The sequence below is a fragment of the Rhinopithecus roxellana genome, chromosome 4 (assembly GCF_007565055.1).
Source record: "Rhinopithecus roxellana isolate Shanxi Qingling chromosome 4, ASM756505v1, whole genome shotgun sequence".
NCBI lineage: Eukaryota > Metazoa > Chordata > Mammalia > Primates > Cercopithecidae > Rhinopithecus > Rhinopithecus roxellana.
In genome coordinates, this window is record NC_044552.1 from 52489951 (window position 1) to 52511442 (window position 21492).

General features: G+C 36.6%; 1 protein-coding gene across 1 annotated transcript in view; it reads left to right on the forward strand.

The window, feature by feature from the left end:
- The window catches only part of PKHD1 (PKHD1 ciliary IPT domain containing fibrocystin/polyductin), a 467968-nt gene that overhangs the window by 438146 nt on the left and 8330 nt on the right, over nucleotides 1–21492 (forward strand). Inside the window, 3 exon segments of the mRNA XM_010364246.2 lie at nucleotides 2466–2573; nucleotides 8722–8880; nucleotides 14424–14543. Of these exon segments, the coding sequence (XP_010362548.2) occupies nucleotides 2466–2573; nucleotides 8722–8880; nucleotides 14424–14543 (387 nt within the window).

Genomic DNA, 21492 nt, shown 5'->3' on the forward strand with positions numbered 1-21492 from the left:
CCACATCCTTTCCAGCATCTGTTGTTTCCTGACTTTTGAATGATTGCCATTCTAACTGGTGTGAGATGAGATAACATTTACTCTTTTATTTCATAGACACCAAGCCACACCCAAGCCAACTAGCTTACTTGGATCAGTATTGTCACTATTACCTTTTTTAAGAGATCCAATGGGAATGTGTGAGGACTATTCTGAAGGTGTCTTATATACACACATTTTTTATGTGTGTGAGTCATGAAGTAGGGAAGAAATCACATGTAGTTTTCTGTTTTTAGCATACCCATGTCACCAAAATACCCTATTTTATATGATTGAAAGTTTCTCTTGAAGCCATTATGAAATACTACTTTTTAACTTCAGAAAGAATGCACCAAAAGCATTTGGGATAGATTATCTAACTTACTGTAAGTATTTCCTGGAGAAAAACAAAATAACAACAACAAAACCATATCTGTATATCTCCTCTAAATCTTTTGTTCTGCAATTTAACTTCATGTTCTTTTTCCTTTAGTAGACCCTCCTCAGTGAAAAGCCAGTTACAACCTATTATAAAAAGTGAATTTATACACTCAAGGACAATTATTTACAGGTCTTCAATATCCTTTAACATTTATGGATCATAGTTGCACAAAAAAAGTCCTTAATACTTTTAAAGATAACATCTCAACATTAATGATGTAACAGTTTGCTAGTATGCATACCTAGGAGTGAGTGGGATAGCTGTGGGGATAATTTGGGCTGCAAAGGTATTTTAGAAACTATCTATCCTGCAGAAACCCATTCAGGTATCATTTCCTGGTAGTTGTGTAATCAATTCCGAAGTTGCTTGAGCCCAGCACCCCACCCCATCCCAAGTCCCCCAGCCAGTATACTGTTTATTCCAGTTTGATCAGGGAGCCTGTCAATTGCATTTGTATATGTCATCATAGCTATTCTGAAGATATGATGAACCCTGGAGTAATGTACTGTACTTGGCAGCAACTGCCTCAGCTTTTGGGCACATACGCTTCAAATCTGAGAATATCATAGATATATATGGGAATCTTTGTAGAGATCTCTAAGGCAAGCTGGTATTTAACGCAAAAGTAAACCCATTTAGAACTAAAGCACTTTCCATTAGGCAATTTGGCTGCTGTTCTACGAGGCCAACTCACTGTGCTCTACGGACACATTTCGATTAAATGCTGCTTTGTATTCTTCCAAAGATGGGAACAATAAGGACGTTTGTCAAAGGAAAAACTGCAGCAAATGATTTCATGTTGAACATCTGTACTCTGCAGTTCATTGTTTGCAAGAGTTTATTGACCATAATTTTGATGCATATAGGTTTTAAAGAGTATAAACTGCATTTATCTTGGGTGCCTATCATTTATTTGAGTCTTGGCTTATTTATTTTCATTTTAGTTGGCATTTTATTTATTTTGGAACTCAGAAGAGATGAAGTAAAAGATGTTTCTCAAAAAAGAAATTTTAGTTAGCTCTGCAAAATTGATGAAGAAAGACAGTGTTTTCACAAAAAGATTAAGCAATTGAATTAAAAAATGTAACACTAAGCATATTATATCTTTATGACACATTTCAGCCTTAGAGATCTCAAACCAACTTATAAACTTTCAGACCATTTCCATAATCCTTTGTCCACCATGCCAATCATATCGACATTTCCAGAGTAAAGTCTAGCAGCTGTTAATTAGGAACATAATTTAGGAATGGTGGAGTCAAAAGATGATTAATGGTATTGTGAATGTGATACTGAGTTAAGCTGCCTTTTTTCACTTTATAAATGGATGATCTACTGTTAGAGGATGCAAGGTTTTTTTTGTTTTGTTTTGTTTTGTTTGCATTTTAGTTAGGGAAGCCAAGGCTCAGGCAATTCAAGTTGCTAAATCAGAGTAGCTTTATCAGTCATGATTTGATAGATTGCCGTGGTCCTGATCCCTTGGCCTAACTCTGCTGCCATATAAACTACAGATAACCTGAATAGAAGAAAGACAGATTGTAGAAACTGACCACCTAGAAAGATAATAGAATTTCTTTCTTTATATATTATACATTTAATAATAATATAGCCAATATATTGTAAAGAATGAAACTTTGAAATCAGGTAGATTTGGGCTGTAACCCCAGTACCACATAATTTAGTCTTTTGTGAGCCTATTTCCTAATTGCTAGAATATAGATAATAGCATATTTTGTAGGGTTGTTGTGTAGTTTATAGACAATCGTGTATATAAAGAACAGTGTCAGGCATAGTGAGCTTTCAGTATATGTTAACTGTTATTATACTGTCTTGGATCATTTGGTTCTAAGTCTTGACTAAGAAAAACCTGATGGATTAGGTAACCTCTCAGAGTTAAAAAAAAATTGTCCTTTATTGTCCAAATGTCTGCCTTCACAGCAGACATGAAGATGATGTTCTAGATTAGATAATAAACAGCTAATTTTTATTTTGTGCTTCTTTGAAGGGTGCACGCAGGCAGAAACTCAAGATGGTTATGTGAGCTTCTACAACTTGGCAGTCTTGGTCTCTGGGTCAAATTGGCACTTTATTTTTACTGTCACTTCTCCTCCAGGTAATTTTATACAATGTGCTTTTATTCTCTTTTTTCTTTTTCTTTTTCCTTTGTAGAAGACAATCCTTTTTCCCTTTTGGGAATAGCTACTATAATGAATAAGAAGTCATCATAGTTTAGAAAATAAATTCACTTGACTGTATCATTAAGCTTGAGAAGAAAGAGCACATGTAAAAATGGAAATCTCAGGATACTCCTGGTGAGCAAGAAACCAAATGTACATTTCCTTCTCAACACTGAAATTTACTTTCAGTGTTCTACTTGTTTTTTTCGTTTATTTACTTACATGACATTTGGTTGGATATTAATAGGAGAATGTTAATTTATAAGAAAGAAAGTCATGGGATGTTGAAATTTTAACTTTGGGTTCTGTCCTCCTCAACCCCTTGCCAAATGGGGACAATACCCATCAACATCCTGGCACTTCAGAATAAGGGGTATGTAAATTGTGCATTTGATCCAGTTCTTTTTGACAAAACATGTAAAAAAACACCCTCTAATGTATTAAATGTGACTCTCTTGAAAATATATAATGATCATTTGTCAGCATGTTATTTAACTCACTAATGAGGAAATCAGAAGACAAGAAAACTAATTAAAAGAGCATTTGGGAGATAGTGATCATATAGCCCAGGAAGAAATGTTGAAATAAGTTTGCAATGGATACAGGGCAATAAAAGCAAAATTTTGATAGTCCGATGTTTACAGATATCATTTGCATCCTTAACTGTATAAAAATTGTTTCAGCATGTCAATCTTCTACAAATAAACATGTCTGGGTCCTAGTAAATAATAAATAAATAAATAATAAATAGTAAGTGAAACAAATTTATGTTTGAGAGAACTTAACAAAACTTTCAATGGACCTTTTGAAAATGTTCCAGTATGACACTGATAAGATCTGTAATCATAATCATTTTTCCTTTAATTCTAAGTTTTGGATTTTTTTAGTTTTTATTTTTTTGAGATGGAGTCTCGCTCTGTCACACAGGCGGTAGTGCAGAGGCACGATCTCGGCTCACTGCAACCTTCACCTCCCAGATTCAAGCAATTCTTCTGCCTCAGCCCCCTGAGTCGCTGGGATTACAGGCATGCACCACCACACCTGGCTAATTTTTGTATTTTTAGTAGAAATAAGGTTTCACCATGTTGGCCAGGCTGGACTTGAATTCCTGACCTCCTGATCCGCCTGCCTCCACCTCCCTAAGTACTGGGATTACAGGCGTCAGCCACCACGTCCAGCCTGGAATTTTTTTAACAAAAAGACTATCTTCTGGAGTCAGATAATATTATTGCTCCCTGGCTATATGATCATTATCTCTTAAATGCTATTAAAACCAGTTTCATGTTCTTCCTGGTTTCTTCATTAATGAGATAAATAACCTGTTGACAAGTGCTCTTTATATGTTTTATGAGAGTCACATTTATACTTCAGAGGATGATTGCTTAAATACTTATTAAAAAGAATAAAGTCACATAAGCAATTTACACACACTGTGTGTCAAAATGTCCTGATACAAGTACAGGTTCATAACAAATGTGTAGTGTCCTTGACCGTGGGATTCCCAGTTCCCAGGCATTGTGCCATAAGCTTGAGTTTTTGAACGGATATGTTTTAAAGGGTGAGACAGGCAGGAATGCATATTTTGTTCCCGATTTATCTGACATTTAAAAGGCCTTTGTCCTTTAATTAGCTCAGTAATTAATTAAGACTAACCAAATACGTTATCAAGTTTATTTTAAGGAAGAAGTTGTAAAACCAAATGCGAGACAGAAACTTCTTGGTAACTCCTGTAATTTTGAACTGGTCTTGGCGTTCACACTTAGTAGACTACTGCTTTATTGTAGTTTCTACTGACAGTCTGTAAAAACAACTAACTGAAGAATCATCTGGAAAGTTTTCCCTTAGTGTTTTTCACTGAATTATTCTCCATAATTTTCAAGATCAAGTCTATAAGATGAGACTCTTTCAGATGAAATTTATAAAAGTTTAAATTCGGAGACAATAGATGGAGGATAAAAAGAAAGGAAAAATAGTAAAGATATGCACTTCTATGACCCCTTATAGACATCATGCTGAGTAATGGTACACGTCCAGAGAGTAACTCCTTGTTTCCAAGTATATAAATTTCAAGTGTTAGAATGTTTGGGAAAGCAGCGTATATTCACACATTTCAGCCAATCAATGAAATTTCTTATTTCTAATAGGCTTCAAAATAATAGGTCTGTTAAGCATTGTTTTGTGTTATTGTTGGTTCTTTTGTTTCTTTGTGTGTGTGTGTGTGTGTGTGTGTGTGTGTGTGTGTGTGTGTGTGTTTGTTGTTGTTGTTGTTATTTTTAGAGAGGGTCTCACTCTGTCACCCAGCACCCAGGCTGGAGTGCAGCTCAATCATGGCTCATTGCAGTCTCGACCTCCCAGGCTCAGGTAATCCTCCTACCTCAGCCTTCCAAGTATCTGGGACTACAGATGTGTGTGCCACCACACCCAGCTAATTTATTTTATTTCATTTTTTGGTAGAGATGGGATCTTACTATGCTGCCCAGGCTGGCCTTAACCCCCTGGGCTCATGCCGGCATTACAGGCATGAGTCCCCATGCCTGGTCTGTTGTTTCATTCATTCATGAATCAAGCAGAGAATTTGCAATCATTTCCACTATTTTCCCTCATCTCTCCAATATCTTAGAGAGAAGAAGAAATTATTATTCCTATTTTAGAAATACAGAAAATAGATCTGCCCAAGTATTTATGGAATCTTCTTAAGTCTGATGTGTTATCAAATCCAGCTTATTTATCACTTCTAAACTTCCTTAGACACTGCCAAGAGATAAGGGTTTCTGTAAGTTTGTAGTACTGACTTTGTAGCCAGCCTTTCCATATTCACTATGATTATGGTGTAGGCTGTGGCTTTTCTGACCATTTCTTGGTGCCATAGGGTTCTCAGGAGACCCTCGGGGCTGCTGGGCTGAGAAGAGATTAATGTAACCAGGTATCACCCACAAATCCCCCCCACCACCTTCACCACACATACACTTAACCAGAGAAGCTCTACCTGTGGTTGCCAATTCCTTGGTTGGAATATTCTCCCTCCAGAAATTCACATGGCTCACTCAACTCATTCAGATTTCTTCTCAAATATCTCCTCCTCAAAGAGGCCTCTTTTGGATCACTCAGTCTATACCATCCCCAATCCTCCCCACACCTCCAGCCATTCTGTCTCATAAACTCACTTTAGTTTTCTTTATGAACTTATCACTCCCTGGCTTTATAGTATCTACGTATTTATTTGTTCGTCTACTATCCGTGTGCTGGGTCCTCCACTGAGACCAAAGTTCCAAAGGGACAGAGATTCTGCTTAGTCTGGCATTATATCCCAAGGATGTAGTAAAGCCTGGTGCATCATAGCTACAAATAAATATTTGTTTATGGATGAGTGAATATGTTCAGATTATTTTTAAGATTGCAGTTTTAGAAAATGTTCTGCTGCTAAGGTAATTGAGAGCCAGTGGTTTCCACCCTTGCATTTAGATAATTTCACCTGGTCGCCCTGACTTTAGCTTCTCCGTCATTTTGTGTTCTATACAAAAATGGACTGACTATATTTTATGTGGCTAATGTCACTTCTCTGTTTAGAATCTCCCTTTCTAGGCTGGGTGGGGTGTCTCATGCCTGTAATTCTGGCACTTTGGGAGGCTAAGGCTGAAGGATAGCTTGAGACCAGGAGTTCAACACTAGCCTGGACAACATAGCAATACCCCACCTCTACAATAAACTAACAAAAAATTAGCCAGGCATGGTGACACATGGTTGCAGTCCCAACCACCTGGCAGGCTGAAGCAGGAGAATCGTATGAGCCCAGGTGTTCAGGGCTACTGTGAGCTATAATCGTGCCAGTCATTGTACTCAAGTTTGGGTAATAGAGACAGACTCTTTCTCTATTAAAAAAAATAAAAAAGAATCTTTTCTTCTGTGATACTTCATGGCTTCAGAATGTTCTCAAGGTCCTTTTGCCTGATATTGAATGCCCATCAAGATTTGTCTGAAATTCTTCTAGCGTTAAGTTCCAGTATTTTCCTGCATGAGTCTCCTAAGTATCAATAGCTATTTTCTCCTCTCTGTCTTTGTTCAGTTATTTGCACAGCCTTCAAAGCCTCCTCAGATACTTCCCCCTCCAGGATGCGTTCCCTAATCATATCAATGGAAAATAAACATCCAAAGCAATTGATTTGCATTATTCTAGTGGCATGTGTAACATTCTGATTTGCTTAACAAATATTTGTTATGTGTATCTTATTTCATTTACTAGCTTGTAAATATCTTAAGAATGGGAACTGGTAACTTATCAACTTGATCAAGTAAACAATTACTGAGTAATCATTGAAAAATGGATAAAAGTGTGAAGAATTTAGTTTTTACTTCTGTAAATCCCAAATAAAATCTATTCTCCCATCTCTAGGCCTGATTGAGCTTATTCATATGCCCATAAAAAGCAATTAATTGGTAACAAACAAGCCAAATATGGCTCAGATACATGATGTATACAGAGGAGATTTTGTTTTAGTAGCTTTGGGACCAAGTCAGTCAGAAGTTAAGAGATTGAAGACTGTGACTTCCAGTAAAATTGTCAGGTTCAGCCCAGTGAAAGCACAGCAAAGAAAAACATGGTGTTTCCTTGAGTACATAAAATAAAAACTCTTTTTGCCTGAGTTATGTGGATGAAAGCAGAAGTTTGAAGTTTGCTTGTTTGTTTTGAATAAGCTGCTTTAAGAATGCTGGCTGTAACTGTTCATAAGCAAGTTTTTTCAAAAATCAACCTGTTTGTATTGAGATATGATTGACATATGATAAACATATTTAAAGCATACCATTTGATACATTTTGATGCATGTCTACTCCCATGAAAGCATCGTCATAATTAGAATAATGAATATATTCATCACCCCCAAAACTAAAGGCAAGTTTTAAAACAATTTATTTTAAAAATTAATGTACTATAAAATTGACATTTTTGTACGTGGTTTTATTAATTCAAATACATGTATAGATCTATGTAACCATCCCCACAGTCAGGATAAGGACCATTTCATCACCCCAAAAATCTGTCCTCACATACATATAGCCTTTCTCCACCATTCATCCTTGGCAACCACTGATCTGTCCTTTATCTCTACAGCTTTGTCTTTTCTACAATGTTATATGAATGGAATCCTACAAGTATGTACCATTCAGAGATGGGCTTCCCTTACTCAGCAGAATGCTTTTTATGTTCATTCTAGTTGTTACAGGTTATCAGTTGTGTGTTTGTTTATATTCTTTTTTCTTTCCTTTCTTTCTTTTTTGGCTGAGTGGTTTTCCTTGTCTAGATAAACCATAGTTTGTTTATCCATTCCCCTGCTAAAGGACATTTAGGTTGTTCCTGGGTTTTACTATGTATAGAGCTGCTATAAACATTTGTGTATGGGTTTTTATGAAGATAGGTAACTTTCTTTTTAAGATTATTTTATGCCTCATTTCATAAATAATAACGGGATGAGAAATTTTTCTGTCTCCAAAAATGCAAGGAGTTTCAGATGAATTCTTAGAGAGTTGGACTGTCTCAACAGGAGGATACCATCTTGCCCCGTCATTCCTGGCCAGTGGTTCTATCTGCCATTGTTCTATTCCTAGTTTTCCAGATCACATAACTCTCTAAGACAATCTGGTGCTGCAGTAGGAGTCCCTATGCCCCTGTTTTGATGTGTCATATGGCACGTATTGAGTAGATACATACATTAGAGCAAGTAAATTCACACATTCTGGAGCTGAGAATATTTTTGTTCTAATTAGTGAAACATGAGTGAAAGAAGCTGAAATTTTGCATTGGTATGGAAGGTAGGTCTGAAAATTAAAAGAGAGAATTGGAAGAATTCTTAATCAGTAATTGACAGAATTAGAAATAACTGTTATGTGTTAATGTTGGAATCTCATGATTCTCTAGCAATATAAATCTTGGATTTATAATTTATTTATGTATTAAATTCAATGAATATATATTGAACACCTACTATGTCACAGATACTATTAGAAATGTATTTATTTTTACTATATTTTAATTATATTAGCATCTTATTAACATATCATTGAAACATCTTCTTCCCCCCCCCCACATAGGAGTCAATTTTACAGCTCGATCCCAGTCATTTGCTGTCTTGCCTGTGACTAGGAAGGAGGAGTCGACCATCATCCTGGCTGCTTCCCTGTCCTCTGTGGCCTCATGGCTGGCTCTGAGCTGCCTGGTGTGCTGTTGGCTTAAAAGAAGCAGAAGCAGAAGTATGTAGATTTTTTTTTTTTTATTTTGGAATGAAAATTTCTGAAAAAAAAAGTCATCATGCATAACATATTAATGATTCTTTTTCTTTCCCCAAAGACAAACTTTTGTGAGCTTCTCTAAAATATAAAATTACACAAAGCCAAATTGTTCAATTAATACATTAGAGAAAAGGATTGCCTAATCTTGAATAATAATAGCAATAATCATAAAACCTCATGTTTACTAAATACCATGGAACACATTCTGAGCACTTCAGATAAAGGAATTTCTTTAATCTGCACAACAACCCAATGAGGTGGGTGATAAATATTGTGCCTGTTATTATGTATGTAGAGAAAGAGGGACAAAAAGGGTAAGTCACCTGCCCAAGGTCTCAAAATCATGAAGAAGCCAGGCAGTTTGGCTCTAGATCGCATTCTCTGAAACACTATACTCCATTGCCAGTTGAGCCTTCAAAAAGTGAGTTAAAGAATCAGGGAAAACCAGCACTTTGAGAGGCCGAGGCGGGTGGATCACCTGAGGTTAGGATTTCAAGACCAGCCTGGCCAACATGGTGAAACCCCATCTCTACTAAAAATACAAAAATTATCTGAGCATGGTGGCAGGCTCCTGTAATCCCAGCTACTTGGGAGTCTGAGGCAGGAGAATTGGTTGAACCCAGGAGGTGGTGGAGTTTGCAGTGAGCCGAGATTGCGCCAGCGCACTCCAGCCTAGGTGACAGGAGCGAAATTCTGTCTCTAAATAAATAAATAAATAAATAAAATAAAAAAAGAATCAGGGGAAAATGTCATCTTCTCCTCTTCTCCTTTAAAATGGGAGAGGGCTTAGTGTTTTTTGTTTTTGTTTTTTAGCATAGAAATTAAGTATGTTCCTAAATATTTCCCAGAAGTGGATGCTATTTTTTAATTTTTTAAAGCTGGAGACTTGTAGTCACTGAGGGAAAGAGGCTTTGTAAATGAAGCTTCTTTCTATCTTAGAGTAGAGGAGACACGTGAGCAGATCAGGCATTGGCAAATTCCTTATTCCACCCATTTCTCCAACCCTAGGCCATCCAATGAGTGGAAGAAATATTTGTGTTACTAGGAGGCCCTACAAAACCAAAGTAGAAGCAAGAGTGAAGTTTAAAAGAGGAAAAATAAAGAAAGGCAAAGACAAAAGGTCAAAATAAAGGTGAGAGGAAGTAGCATAGTCCCACTACTACAACGTTCACTGGGCTTGGAACTCTGAGAGATGCTTGGGAAAGGAAACTCCACTGGATACATTTTCTGTATTTGAACTGAGCTACAGCCTGGTATCCCTGCTTCTCTCTTCATCCTGTTGATCTGGACTGGACTAACTACAAGGCAGCCCCTTGTCTTTCTAAAGAAGAATGGGATCTTGACCTTGTTCTGCCTTGTGTTGCTGTGATTTGCAGTTTTTTGTTTTTCCTTCTTAAAGTTCTGTCTACATTCAGTGTGTGTAGTGCTGTCTGCTTGTAAGTAGAATTTTCGTAAGTTTTTATCTCATGTAATCCCGTGAAGTAGGTGATTTGATTCTCATCTTCCATATTGCATCTAAACCAAGCAGCCATGCAGGGGTCTCTCCCTAAGGTCTAACCTCACTTTTAATCCTAAGCTCTAGAGATGGGTTTTTCTAACTCCTAAGCTCTGCTAACTCCACTTTTGATCTCCCAGCCCTAGACATGACTTCTTCCTGCATTTACAAATATATCTATTACTTCAGTGTCTTACTTTTGCTCTTTCAACCTTTCAATATCTGTGGACACATTACCTTGTATGATATCCCCATATTTTCTTGACTGGGCACAGACTCCTAACTATGTTAAACAAACAAAAAAGATGTAAAGAAATTACAAGGAACTTTATGAAAGTTTTACAGTAGTCAGATCTGTATAAGTGATTTGTATTTCCTTCTTTATACCTTCTGTATTTTGTATTTATTAAGTTTCTAAAATTAGCATTCATGTTTTCAGAATCAGAAAAATATATTGTTCCATGACTTACTCATGAAAAATGATTCTCTGGTTAATCTATAGGCTCTCTGTGTCTGTCTTTTTCAATTTGGGTTTAAGGACCTTGTACTTTCAATGATTGTCGAGAATCTAAACAACTTCTGCCTATGTGAGTTCTATATCCATTAGTGTTTCCAAATTAGAAGTTTAAACAGAAAATTTTAAATTTACTCATTACCTTATTTTAAAATAATACATGCATTGCATGTCAACATAACATTTTAAATTAAAAAGTTGTAGTTTCAAAGAATATGTAGTGAAAAGAGTGTGGCATTCTTACAAATCTCTTTAATGTCTTCCTTAATAGGCAGCTGGAATCTCTTGGCAGCTTCTGTATTCGACCTATTGCAATATATTGTTTTTGCTGAAGTATATGAAGAAAACCAGCCTCAGTCAGATACATTGTAGAAAAGGGATGAGGGTTTTAATAGCCTTTACAGATAATAGTGCACATTCTTCTTTCCTACTGCACCCAGACTTGACAAGAAGTAGTTACTTAAAGTGCCATCTCAATGTCCTTTTTGTACTTTGTTACGTGAAAATCCACCAGTCTCATCATATACTTTGAATGGAGCTTTCATCCATGCATTATGCTTTGACCATTTTGAAAATATTGTTTCATGGAGTCGTGAAGATCTTCTCAACATTGACATATTTTATTCTACTATTCAAAAAGATCACATTTGTTAATAACATGAATCATTAAGAATTAGAAACCTGTGATGCTCATGCAGTTGACACAAGTTTCCCCAAATTCCAAGTTTCCCATGAAAGCTTGAATTTTATCACTGGCAACAAACATTGTAAGTTGTTTCTGTTTTACAAGCTCACTTCATTCATTTGAGAAAAAATAAAATCTGCCAAATACACAAGTATGAATAACCGTAATTTCTCAATCATGTTTTCAAGCTCTTTCAAGTAAACATGGTGTTCCATGAAAAAATAGTTAGTTCAGCTCAAAATTCAATTGTAAAATTGCTTTTTCTTGGGAAAAATCACACATGGATTTTAAATAAAATTTAATTCTCTTTACTGCTTTATCAAAGATATTCTTAAGTAAAATTGGCTTTTGTCTTTTCTCTTCTTGTTGGTTTTTTGTTTTGTTTTGTTTTACTGTGATTTTATTTCAGGGTATATCCCTCCTGATCATGCCTATCCAAAAACGTATACCTTATGGTTTTTACTTGCATTTCTCTAATCATTAGTGATGATGACCATTTTTTTCACAAACTTTTGGCCACATGTATGTCTTCTTTTGAGAAGTGTCCGTTCATGTCCTTTGCCCATTTTTTTAAATGGGATTGTTTGCTTTTTTGATTTTTGATTTAAATTCTTATAGATTCTGGATATTAGACTTTTGTCAGATGCATAGTTTGTTAATGTTTTCTCTCATTCTGTTGGTTGTTTGTCTCCTCTGTTGGTAGTTTCCTTTGCTGTGCAGAAGCTCTTTAGTTTAATTGGGTCCTGCTTTTTTTATTTATGTTTTTGCTGAATTTGCTTCATCATGAAAACTTTGTCAAGGCCTATGTCCGGAATGGTATTTCTTAGATTTTCTTCTAGGGTTTTTATCGTTTTGGATCTTACATTTACGTCTTTAATCTTGCATATAGTGAAAGGAAAAGGTCAAGTTTCATTCTTCTGCGTATGGCTAGCCAGCTATCCCGGCACCATTTATTGAATAGGAGTCCTTTCCTCATTGCTTGTTATTGTTGGCTTTGTTGAAGATGAGATGGTTGTATGTGTGCAGCTTCATTTGTCTATTCGTATATTGGTCTGTTGTCTATTTGTCTATTATTTTGCCAGTACCATTCTGTTTTGGTTACTGTACCTTTGTAGTATAGTTTAAAGTCTAGTATACAATAAGATACCATCTCATACCAGTCAGAATGGCAATTACTAAAAAGTTAAAACAGTAACAGATGTTGGTGAGGTTGTGGAGAAAAGGGAATGCTGATACACTGTTGGTGGGAATGTAAATTAGTTCAGCCACTATGCAAAGCAGTTTGGAGATTTCTCAAAGAACTTAAAACAGAAGTTTTCAACTCAGCAATCCCATTATTTGGTATATACCCAAAAGAATATAAATCAGTCTACCAGAAGGACACATGCATTTGTATGTTTATTGCAGCACTATTCACAATAGCAAAGACATGGATTCAACCTAGATGCCCATCAACAGTGGACTTGATAATGAAAATATGATACATATATACCGTGGAATAGTATGCAGCCATAAAAAGAATGAAATCACATCCTTTGCAGCAACATTGATGCAGCTGGAGGCCACTAAACTAAGTGAATTAATGCAAGAACAGAAAACCAAATACTGCATGTTGTCACTTATAAGTGGGAGCTAAACATTGGGTACACATGGGCACAAAGAGAGGAACAATAGAGACCAGGGCCTACTTGAGTGGGGAAGGTGGGAGGGGGATAACGGTTGAAAAACTATCTGTTTGGTACTATGTTCACTACTTGGGTGATGAAATCATTTGTACACCAAACCCCAGTGACATGCAATTTACCTGTAATAAACCTGTACATGTACCCACTGAACCTAAAATAAAAGTTGAAAAAGAAAAAAAGGTCTACTTCCCACCCATAACTACCTCTTTTTCATGCCATGTTATAGCATTACTTTGCCATATTACAAATTTATTTGTTTATCCTCTGCCATCCAAACTAGAATAAAAGCTCTATCAGGGCAGGGATCAGATCTTTTTTACTCACCATAGTATTCCCAGAGCCTTAAACAGTGCCTGACATGAGGAATGTAAATATATTTTAGATGAATGCATTTATTAAGTAGATAAATAGAAGATGAAGTACCTCTTCAGCCAGGGATAGACTAAAGATATACAGTCTTCAATTAAAAGCCCCCCTCATCTTGCATTTGCTGGCTTGTACTGGTCTCAATTCCTTAGTATTGATATCATATTGTAGTCACACAGGTTGTTAACAATGGAGAAGGCTGGGTGAAGATGCTTGCATCCTCCCTGTACATTTCTTGACAACTGCCTGTGAATCAATATTCATTTCAAAACTAAATACTAAAAAAGTATTAATAATATTCTGTCACTAGCTAATCAGTTCTGTCCAACAGAAGTATAACATGAGCCACACATGCAAGACACATATGTAATTCTCTAGTAGCCATTTAACATATCAATAATATTATTTCAACACGTAATGAATATAAAAACATTAAGTAGTTTACACTTTTTTGAAAATTGACTGTGTACATTATACTTACATCTCAATTTAGCTAGCAACATTTTAAGTCATCAGTAGCCACATGTGTCTGCTATTTGTACAGTTTTATACCATAATGTTGGTGGTCAGTATATAGGATTTTATGCCATTATTTCTTGAACTCTGAATATGTTATATGCATTCTATTGCATGTATATGGTAATTATGGGACAAGTGTACATACAAGGGAAACATCTAAATGCTGATGGTCCCACTTACAAATAAAAATGTTCTTTTTGTCTGAACAAAAAAATCCCTTCTTTTTCTCCATTAATACAGAAACAAAACCTGAAGAGATTCCCGAATCCCAGACTAATAATGAAAATAATCATATCCACACCTCATCCAAACGCCGAGAATCACAAGGGCCCAAAAAAGAAGACGCTGTGGTGGCAGAAGGTAAGCTTAGAGGTGGAAATGATCCCCACAGGAGAGACCCGTTGTGGACTGACTGAGCCTCCCTCTCCTTCAGCTGTGTTTCTGAAGCAATTTAGTTTGTAGCCCCTTCTTAGTCTTTGTTACTTTCCTTCAAAGAAATATCCCAGCAGAAAAATACACAGGTCTGGCTGATTCACTCATCTATTCACCAATTATTTGAATTGATACATTTACTTTATATGTATATATATATGAAGATTATTGGTTTAACATTTGAGCTCGTTACATAAAGGGGAAACCAGAGTATAGGCATATAATCTTTCCTTTAGCTATTGCAAAGCTGCCAATTTGGCAACATTATTGAATTTGGGAAAGAAGAGTACAGTTGCCAAATACCAACTATGCAAATTAGATTGAGTACAGAACCCTCGACACGTGAGTCAGCTTTGTTAAACTGTGCTTTGTTGTTTAGCTGTACTTTCAGCAAAATGTATTATTTGCCTCCATGGTGTGTTATGCCAGATGATATTACTTGTTATATTGTTAAATTGCCATTAGAATTAGTGCCAGACAGAGAAAAGATAAGCATTTGCCTGGGATGAATGCTTTGCCCTTGTCCGACTAAGAATGCTGCAAAGACTGGGCAGAGCACAAGATGGCTTTGCCAAATATAGGTATGATACATGAAAAATATTCATATAATTTCCCTAGGCCTGAAACATTTAAAAATATGTACTCTAGAGAGTCAATTATCATATTTTCTGCTTCAAAAGGCTTACCTGTCTTAGTGGTTCTGAATGTATGTTTAAGCAAAAAATAGCATCCCAATGTTATTCTGCCTCTAAGTAGCTGAGTGAGATCTTTCATGTGTGTGTTTATGTGCATGTGTGTGTGCGCGCGTGCACGCATGAGCATGAGTGTTTATCCGTTTGTTTGCTTGTTTGTATATCTTTCCATGAAGGAAATAAAAGTTTGTTTGTTTTTTTCAATTTTCCCAACATATTAGCCATACTCCAGTTCCTGGACCTGCACCAAAAGGTGGTAGAGGGTGTGGGGTGTGGGAGTAGTATTGAAAAAAATAGAGAAAGAGAGAAGGGGATGGGAATTATCTGAAGTTTCCATCTAAGATTATTCCAATTTTTCTTTTTAGAAGCCTCTTGACCATATTATTGCATGTAAACTCAGGACAGGTGTTTGAACCCCGCCATCTGAATAGCTCTTCATATTCAGCTGCCATCTACAGAGAATGGCAGGAGTGGTACTAGTCTCTCTCTTAATCTCATATGGCCATCTATGTGAATGTCAGTGGCCTGCTTAAATTAACTACGTTATGCAGTCCACAGTGCCTAACTGTTTTATTAAGGGACATTTTTTATGTGGTAGTTTATTAATAAATTATTAAGAATGAGACAGGCACAGGACTCTGTGGAAAAGTTTAGATTGAAGAGAGGGGAGCATCAAAGAGGCCATTTTATTAGGACATACAAGTTAAAAATAGAAAGATGTGTTATCCGAATCCTCCTCTGGGGATCACAGCAGATTTGTTTCCTTGTCTTCTAAGCTTTGTACAAATCTGAAAAGTATCGTTTCGAAGACGAATAATGAGGCATCTCCTGCTTTTCTTTGGAAATTATTACCAGCTATGAAACACCTAATTATTGGTAGCTTTACATACATTTTGTTTTATTCTGTTATTGCCATGGCACTTTAGTTTCCCTTTTCCCTCTGTGTTTTTAAACTTTTAACATTTGCTGATAAAGTGAGTGACTGTCTCTCTCTTCAGCACTTTGCTTTCACTAAGCACTACTTTAGCACTTAGGATGATTGCGCTGTTGGAACCGAGCATGTCTACTAGATTCAGATGATAAATTTACCACATTACAGCTTTTACCAAAAATTGCATGGATACAGTCAGGGTACCAGAAAGTTGTGATGGGGGAAGAAGAGAGTAAAATATACATCCCTCCTATTTTACTGTCTCCAGTGTTTTTGACATCAAGAGCCATCTAAGCCCTCTTTTAAAATCTGTATCTGCTAATGTCACTCTTCTACTCATAAGATTTAATGAATTCCCATTGTCAGTTGGAGAATCAGGATAGTGTGACAGTTAAGAGCATAGAACCCAGAAGTCCAACAGACTGGGCTTAAATCTGACTCCCTGTTGACAGACTTTGTGGCCTCAAGTAAGAGAACTAACTTCTCTGTTACACAGAACAATTTCAGGCATACTATGTGGGCTATATATGTGTATTTATTATTGGTTTAGAAAATGTTATTTAAGATTCAAAGCCCTCTAAGCCTTGACTCTATCCAATATTTCTAACCTTGTATTGGGTTTTCCTCTCTTGCTCCTGATTACCCTCACCACACTAATTCATCCATCCTGGGATTAGTCTAATATCTCTCTGCTCATTTACTTGCAGTTTCTTCCAGTTGGATGGTTTGTCTTCACCTGTTAAAACCAGCTCAAGCTTTAAGCAGTAGCTGAGGTGCCTTTTTTTTTTTTTTTCAGAATGTTCACAACACAAAGAAATGATAAATGTTTGAGGTGATGAACATGGTGACTACCCAGATTTGATCATTATACATTGTATACATGTATTGAAATATAACTCTGGTCTGGGCACAGTGGTTCACGCCTGTAATCCCAGAACTTTGGGAGGCCAAGGCGGGAGGATCACTTGTTTACAGGAGTTTGAGACCAGTCTGGTCAACATGGTGAGACCCTGTCTCTACTAAAAATACAAAAAATAGCCAGGCATGGTGGCATGCACCTGTAGTCCCAGCTACTCAGGGAGGCTGAGGCAGGAGAGTCGCTTGAACCCGGGAGGCAGAGGTTGCAGTGAGCTGAGATCGGACACTGCACTCCAGCCTGGGCAACAGAGCAAGACTCTGCTCCCCTCCCCCACAAAAAGAAAGATCACTCTGTACTCTGTAAATAGGTACCATTATTACATGTCAACTAAAAATTAGAAAACAAAAGCTTTCCTCAACCCCTTTCTTCTCAACCAGAATGAACATTTTCCTCTTTGGGTTCCAAGTATACTGAGTGAGTGCCTTCATTGTAGCACTTCTGGTTTTTGTAATTCATTGTATAATAACTTTCTGTTTCCAAAATCAGTCGTTTTCAACCAGGAGAATTCTGCTCCCCAGGTAGGGTGACTAACACATCCTGGTTTTTCCCAGAACTCTCTCAGTTTTGAAACTGAAAATCTTGTGTCCCAGGAATTCCCTCAGCCCCAGACAAATTGGGATGTTTGGTCACTCTACTTCCAGAAGACATTTGCAATGTCTGGAGACATTTTGCTGCCACAGCCTGGGAGCAGGGGAGCACCACTGGCATCTCGTGTGTAGAGATCAGAGTGCTATAGACATCTTATAATATGCAACACCACCCCACAGCAAAGATTAGCTAGCTCAAAATGTCAGTAATGCTGAGGATGAGAAACCCTGGCAGAGGCTTTTACTGATCTTTGTAACATTTAGATGAGAGCTTGTTGGAATGACTTAATGAATACAATTAGATTTTCTTTCCCAATGAACTATTAAATAAATACTTATTTATCTTCTGATGTTTATTTAGCATGTTATAAGGCTCCTTCTGTATAATTATAAAGAGATGATATCTGGTCCTCTGTCCTTTATGAATTTTCAGTATGGTTGGGATACAGGAGTAATATTTGGGGGAAAATTAGAGAACAATTCCAAGCAATATGCAATTAAGTGTGAGGCAGTCAGAACAAACAGTGTGTATTTAAAAATTCAAATATGGGAGAGAATGCTAAAGGAGATAAAGAATGCTATTGTCTTAAGTTACATGTTTAGCCCCTCTAGACATACTGTTTCAAATCCCATTTGCAAAGGGCTTAGTTGTCCAGTTTATATAAACTCAGATTTGTAGAAATGCCAGGGAAAGAGTCTTGCTTTGCTCTGTCAGAGCTCAGTTTTGCTTCACACCTTCTCAACTGTTCCCTTCTTCCCTAAATTGGTTAATTGGCCCCAAATCTTCCAGACGAGACACAGAGTTATCTTTAACTCCTAGTTCTCCCTTTACCAGCCTGTCCTCTTGCTTGTCAAGTTTTATCCATTCTTTCTCTCCAGTGTCTGTTTTTTCTCTCTCCTCCTTTACACTTCATTCCACTAGATACATCTTCAGTTTTATTTAATACACTCCTTACAGGGGTCTACTCCTTCATCCCTATCTCTTTTCCCTCCAAGACAATATTTTCTATGCGCAACATAGGCCTCCCCACATCAAACTGTCTTTCTCTAAAGTATCCACTTTCTCTAAAGTCTCCCTGATATGGTTTGGCTGTGTTCCCACCCAAATCTCATATTGAATTTTAACTCCCACAATTCCCACGTATCATGGGAGGGACCCAGTGGGAAGTGATTGAACTTTGGGGCTGGTCTTTCCCTGCACTATTCTTGTGATAGTGAATGAGTCTCAAGAGATCTGATGGTTTTAAAAATGGGAGTTTCCCTGCACAAGCTCTCTTTGCCTGCTGCCCTCCACGTAAGATGTGACTTGCTCCTTCTTGTCTTCCACCATGATTGTGAGGCCCCCCCAGACACGTGGAACTGTGAGCCCAATTAAACCTCTTTCTTTTGTAAATTGCCCAGTCTTGGGTATGTCTTTATCAGCAGTATGAAAAGTACACTCCCATTGATCCCATTCCAAATCATATACTTTATCTTTTTTCAAAGTTCCTTATCTAGAAGGAATAGTTCCTTTCTCAACTTTTATAATACTTCTCACTTCTTTAATACCTTTTGTATGTAATATAATATTTGTGTTCATCTTATACAGATCCTTTGGTATAAATTCTGTATCTTTTATGATCCCAACACCACTGTTACCATAGGGATTTAGGGTATTAGACCACTGATAACTATTATTGAGTGAATGATGAAGACCTGATGAAATGAGTCCCCCTCTTTCCATTTCCCTTTTCCAGAGACCCTTGGATTCCAGGAGTTATTACAACTGCTGGGGGGAAAAAAAAGACAGGCCCCTGCCCTTCTTCTAAAAGAAATGTATTAATAGAAATTTAATCCAGGTTCACCAACTATATAAAAGGATGATGAATGAACATTTTTTGGGTCCTAACAGTGGGAAAATATGACTTCTTGCTTCCAGCTAATGCTTTCTTCTGGCTACTTTAGCTTCCTCTTCCAGTTTTCTTGCTACCACCTTTGTGTTTGCAGGACAGCTACTGCCGCTGACCTCAATATTGCTTTCTCCAAATTATGCATCAATCTTTGTCTACATCCGTTTTCTTTATGGAATCCATGCATCAAATGTTGGAAATGAAAAAGTGAAGTGTAAAAAAGAGGCTATATATGCACATGTGACCATGAACATCTACTTCAAAGATTTCTTATCTCTACCACCTTAGAGATACATTGACTGTATATGGTGTTTTTTGTAAATGTAAAATATAAAGGGCTGTCACTTTACCTTCTGTTAATACAAATGTATAAGAATGACAGGGATAGGGAAGGACAGAGATAGTTTCATCTGAAAGCAAAGGAGCTGAGAACTAGAAATTGTCTCAGGTTCTCAGGAAAGCAAAACTATGTTTGGAAATTATTAATAAATAACATGTCCATGTCATATAATTTAAACAAAGAACATTTGCTCCTTTAAAACATGGATAATATATAGTAGTTGTCCCAGAAGAAAACTTTAAAAAATAATCAGGAATAGCAGCATGCCCACTGAATAAGATGAAGAGCCTGGTATAGTGGTATGCACCTGTATTTCCAACTATTCAGGAGGCTGAGGTGGAAGGATTGCATGACCCTAAGAGTTTGAGGCTGGCAGTGAGCTATGAAAATATCCACTGCACTCTAACCTGGGCAACGTAATAAAACCCTAGTCTCAAAAAAAAATTTAAAAAGAATGAAGAGTTCCATTTCTATTTTCAATCAAGATCCAATATCATAATTAACAATGGAGTATTAGAGGAATTCGTGTTCAAATGAGGAAAAACACATAGGTCATTCTTACCATAATTTTATAACATATATTTTGGAATCATAAGAAACATAGCATATATAAAACCAAATGACCAGGCATGGTGGCTCATGCCTGTAATCCCAGCACTTTGGGAGGCCGAAGTGGGCAGATCACCTGAGGTCAGGAGTTCGATACCAGCCTGGCCAATGTGGTGAAACCCCATCTCTACTAAAAATACAAAAAAAAAAAAAAAAAAAAAAAAAAAAAAAAAAAAAAAAAAGCTGGATGTGGTGGCACGCACCTATAGTCCCAGCTACTCAGGAGGCTGAGACTGGAAAAGTGCTTGAACCCAGGAGGTGGAGGGTGCAGTGAGCCAAGATGATGCCACTGCACCCCAACTTCGTTGACAGAGCGAGACTCCATCTCAAAAAAAATAAAAATAAAACAAATTAAGAGGACAATGTTGGAAGTTGTTTGCAGGTGATATATTTTTTTAAGGATAACTTAAAAGATTCAACCATTAACTACCATGATTTATAAATATTTTGAATAACTCACTCAAAAATAATGTCAGTTCAAAAAATTGTATAGGTCAATGGTATATAGTTAGAAAAAAGTAAAGAAATGTACATATACTGCCTTGGATATACTGCCTTGAAAAATGTCTTAACCAGTGTTATGTTGAACCTATATAAAAATAAACTATATTTTATTAAATAGTATAAAGAGAAGACTTGAATACATAGAGAAGTATAATATATTTCTAATTAGATTGACTATTCTTACAAATACCTCAGTTATTCTCAAATAAATGGGATTAATGGAATTCCAATCATTCTTTGCAATGTTGAATAGCATAAGATGGATTCCAAAGTTCACCAGAAAATATAGGCTAATGATACAAAGCCAATTTTCTAAAATAAATAGATTTTATGGTAGTGGAAATGAGTAGCCATATCAGGGAATTAATACTTATGTCACGTTCTTAAGATAATGTGATTCTGTTAC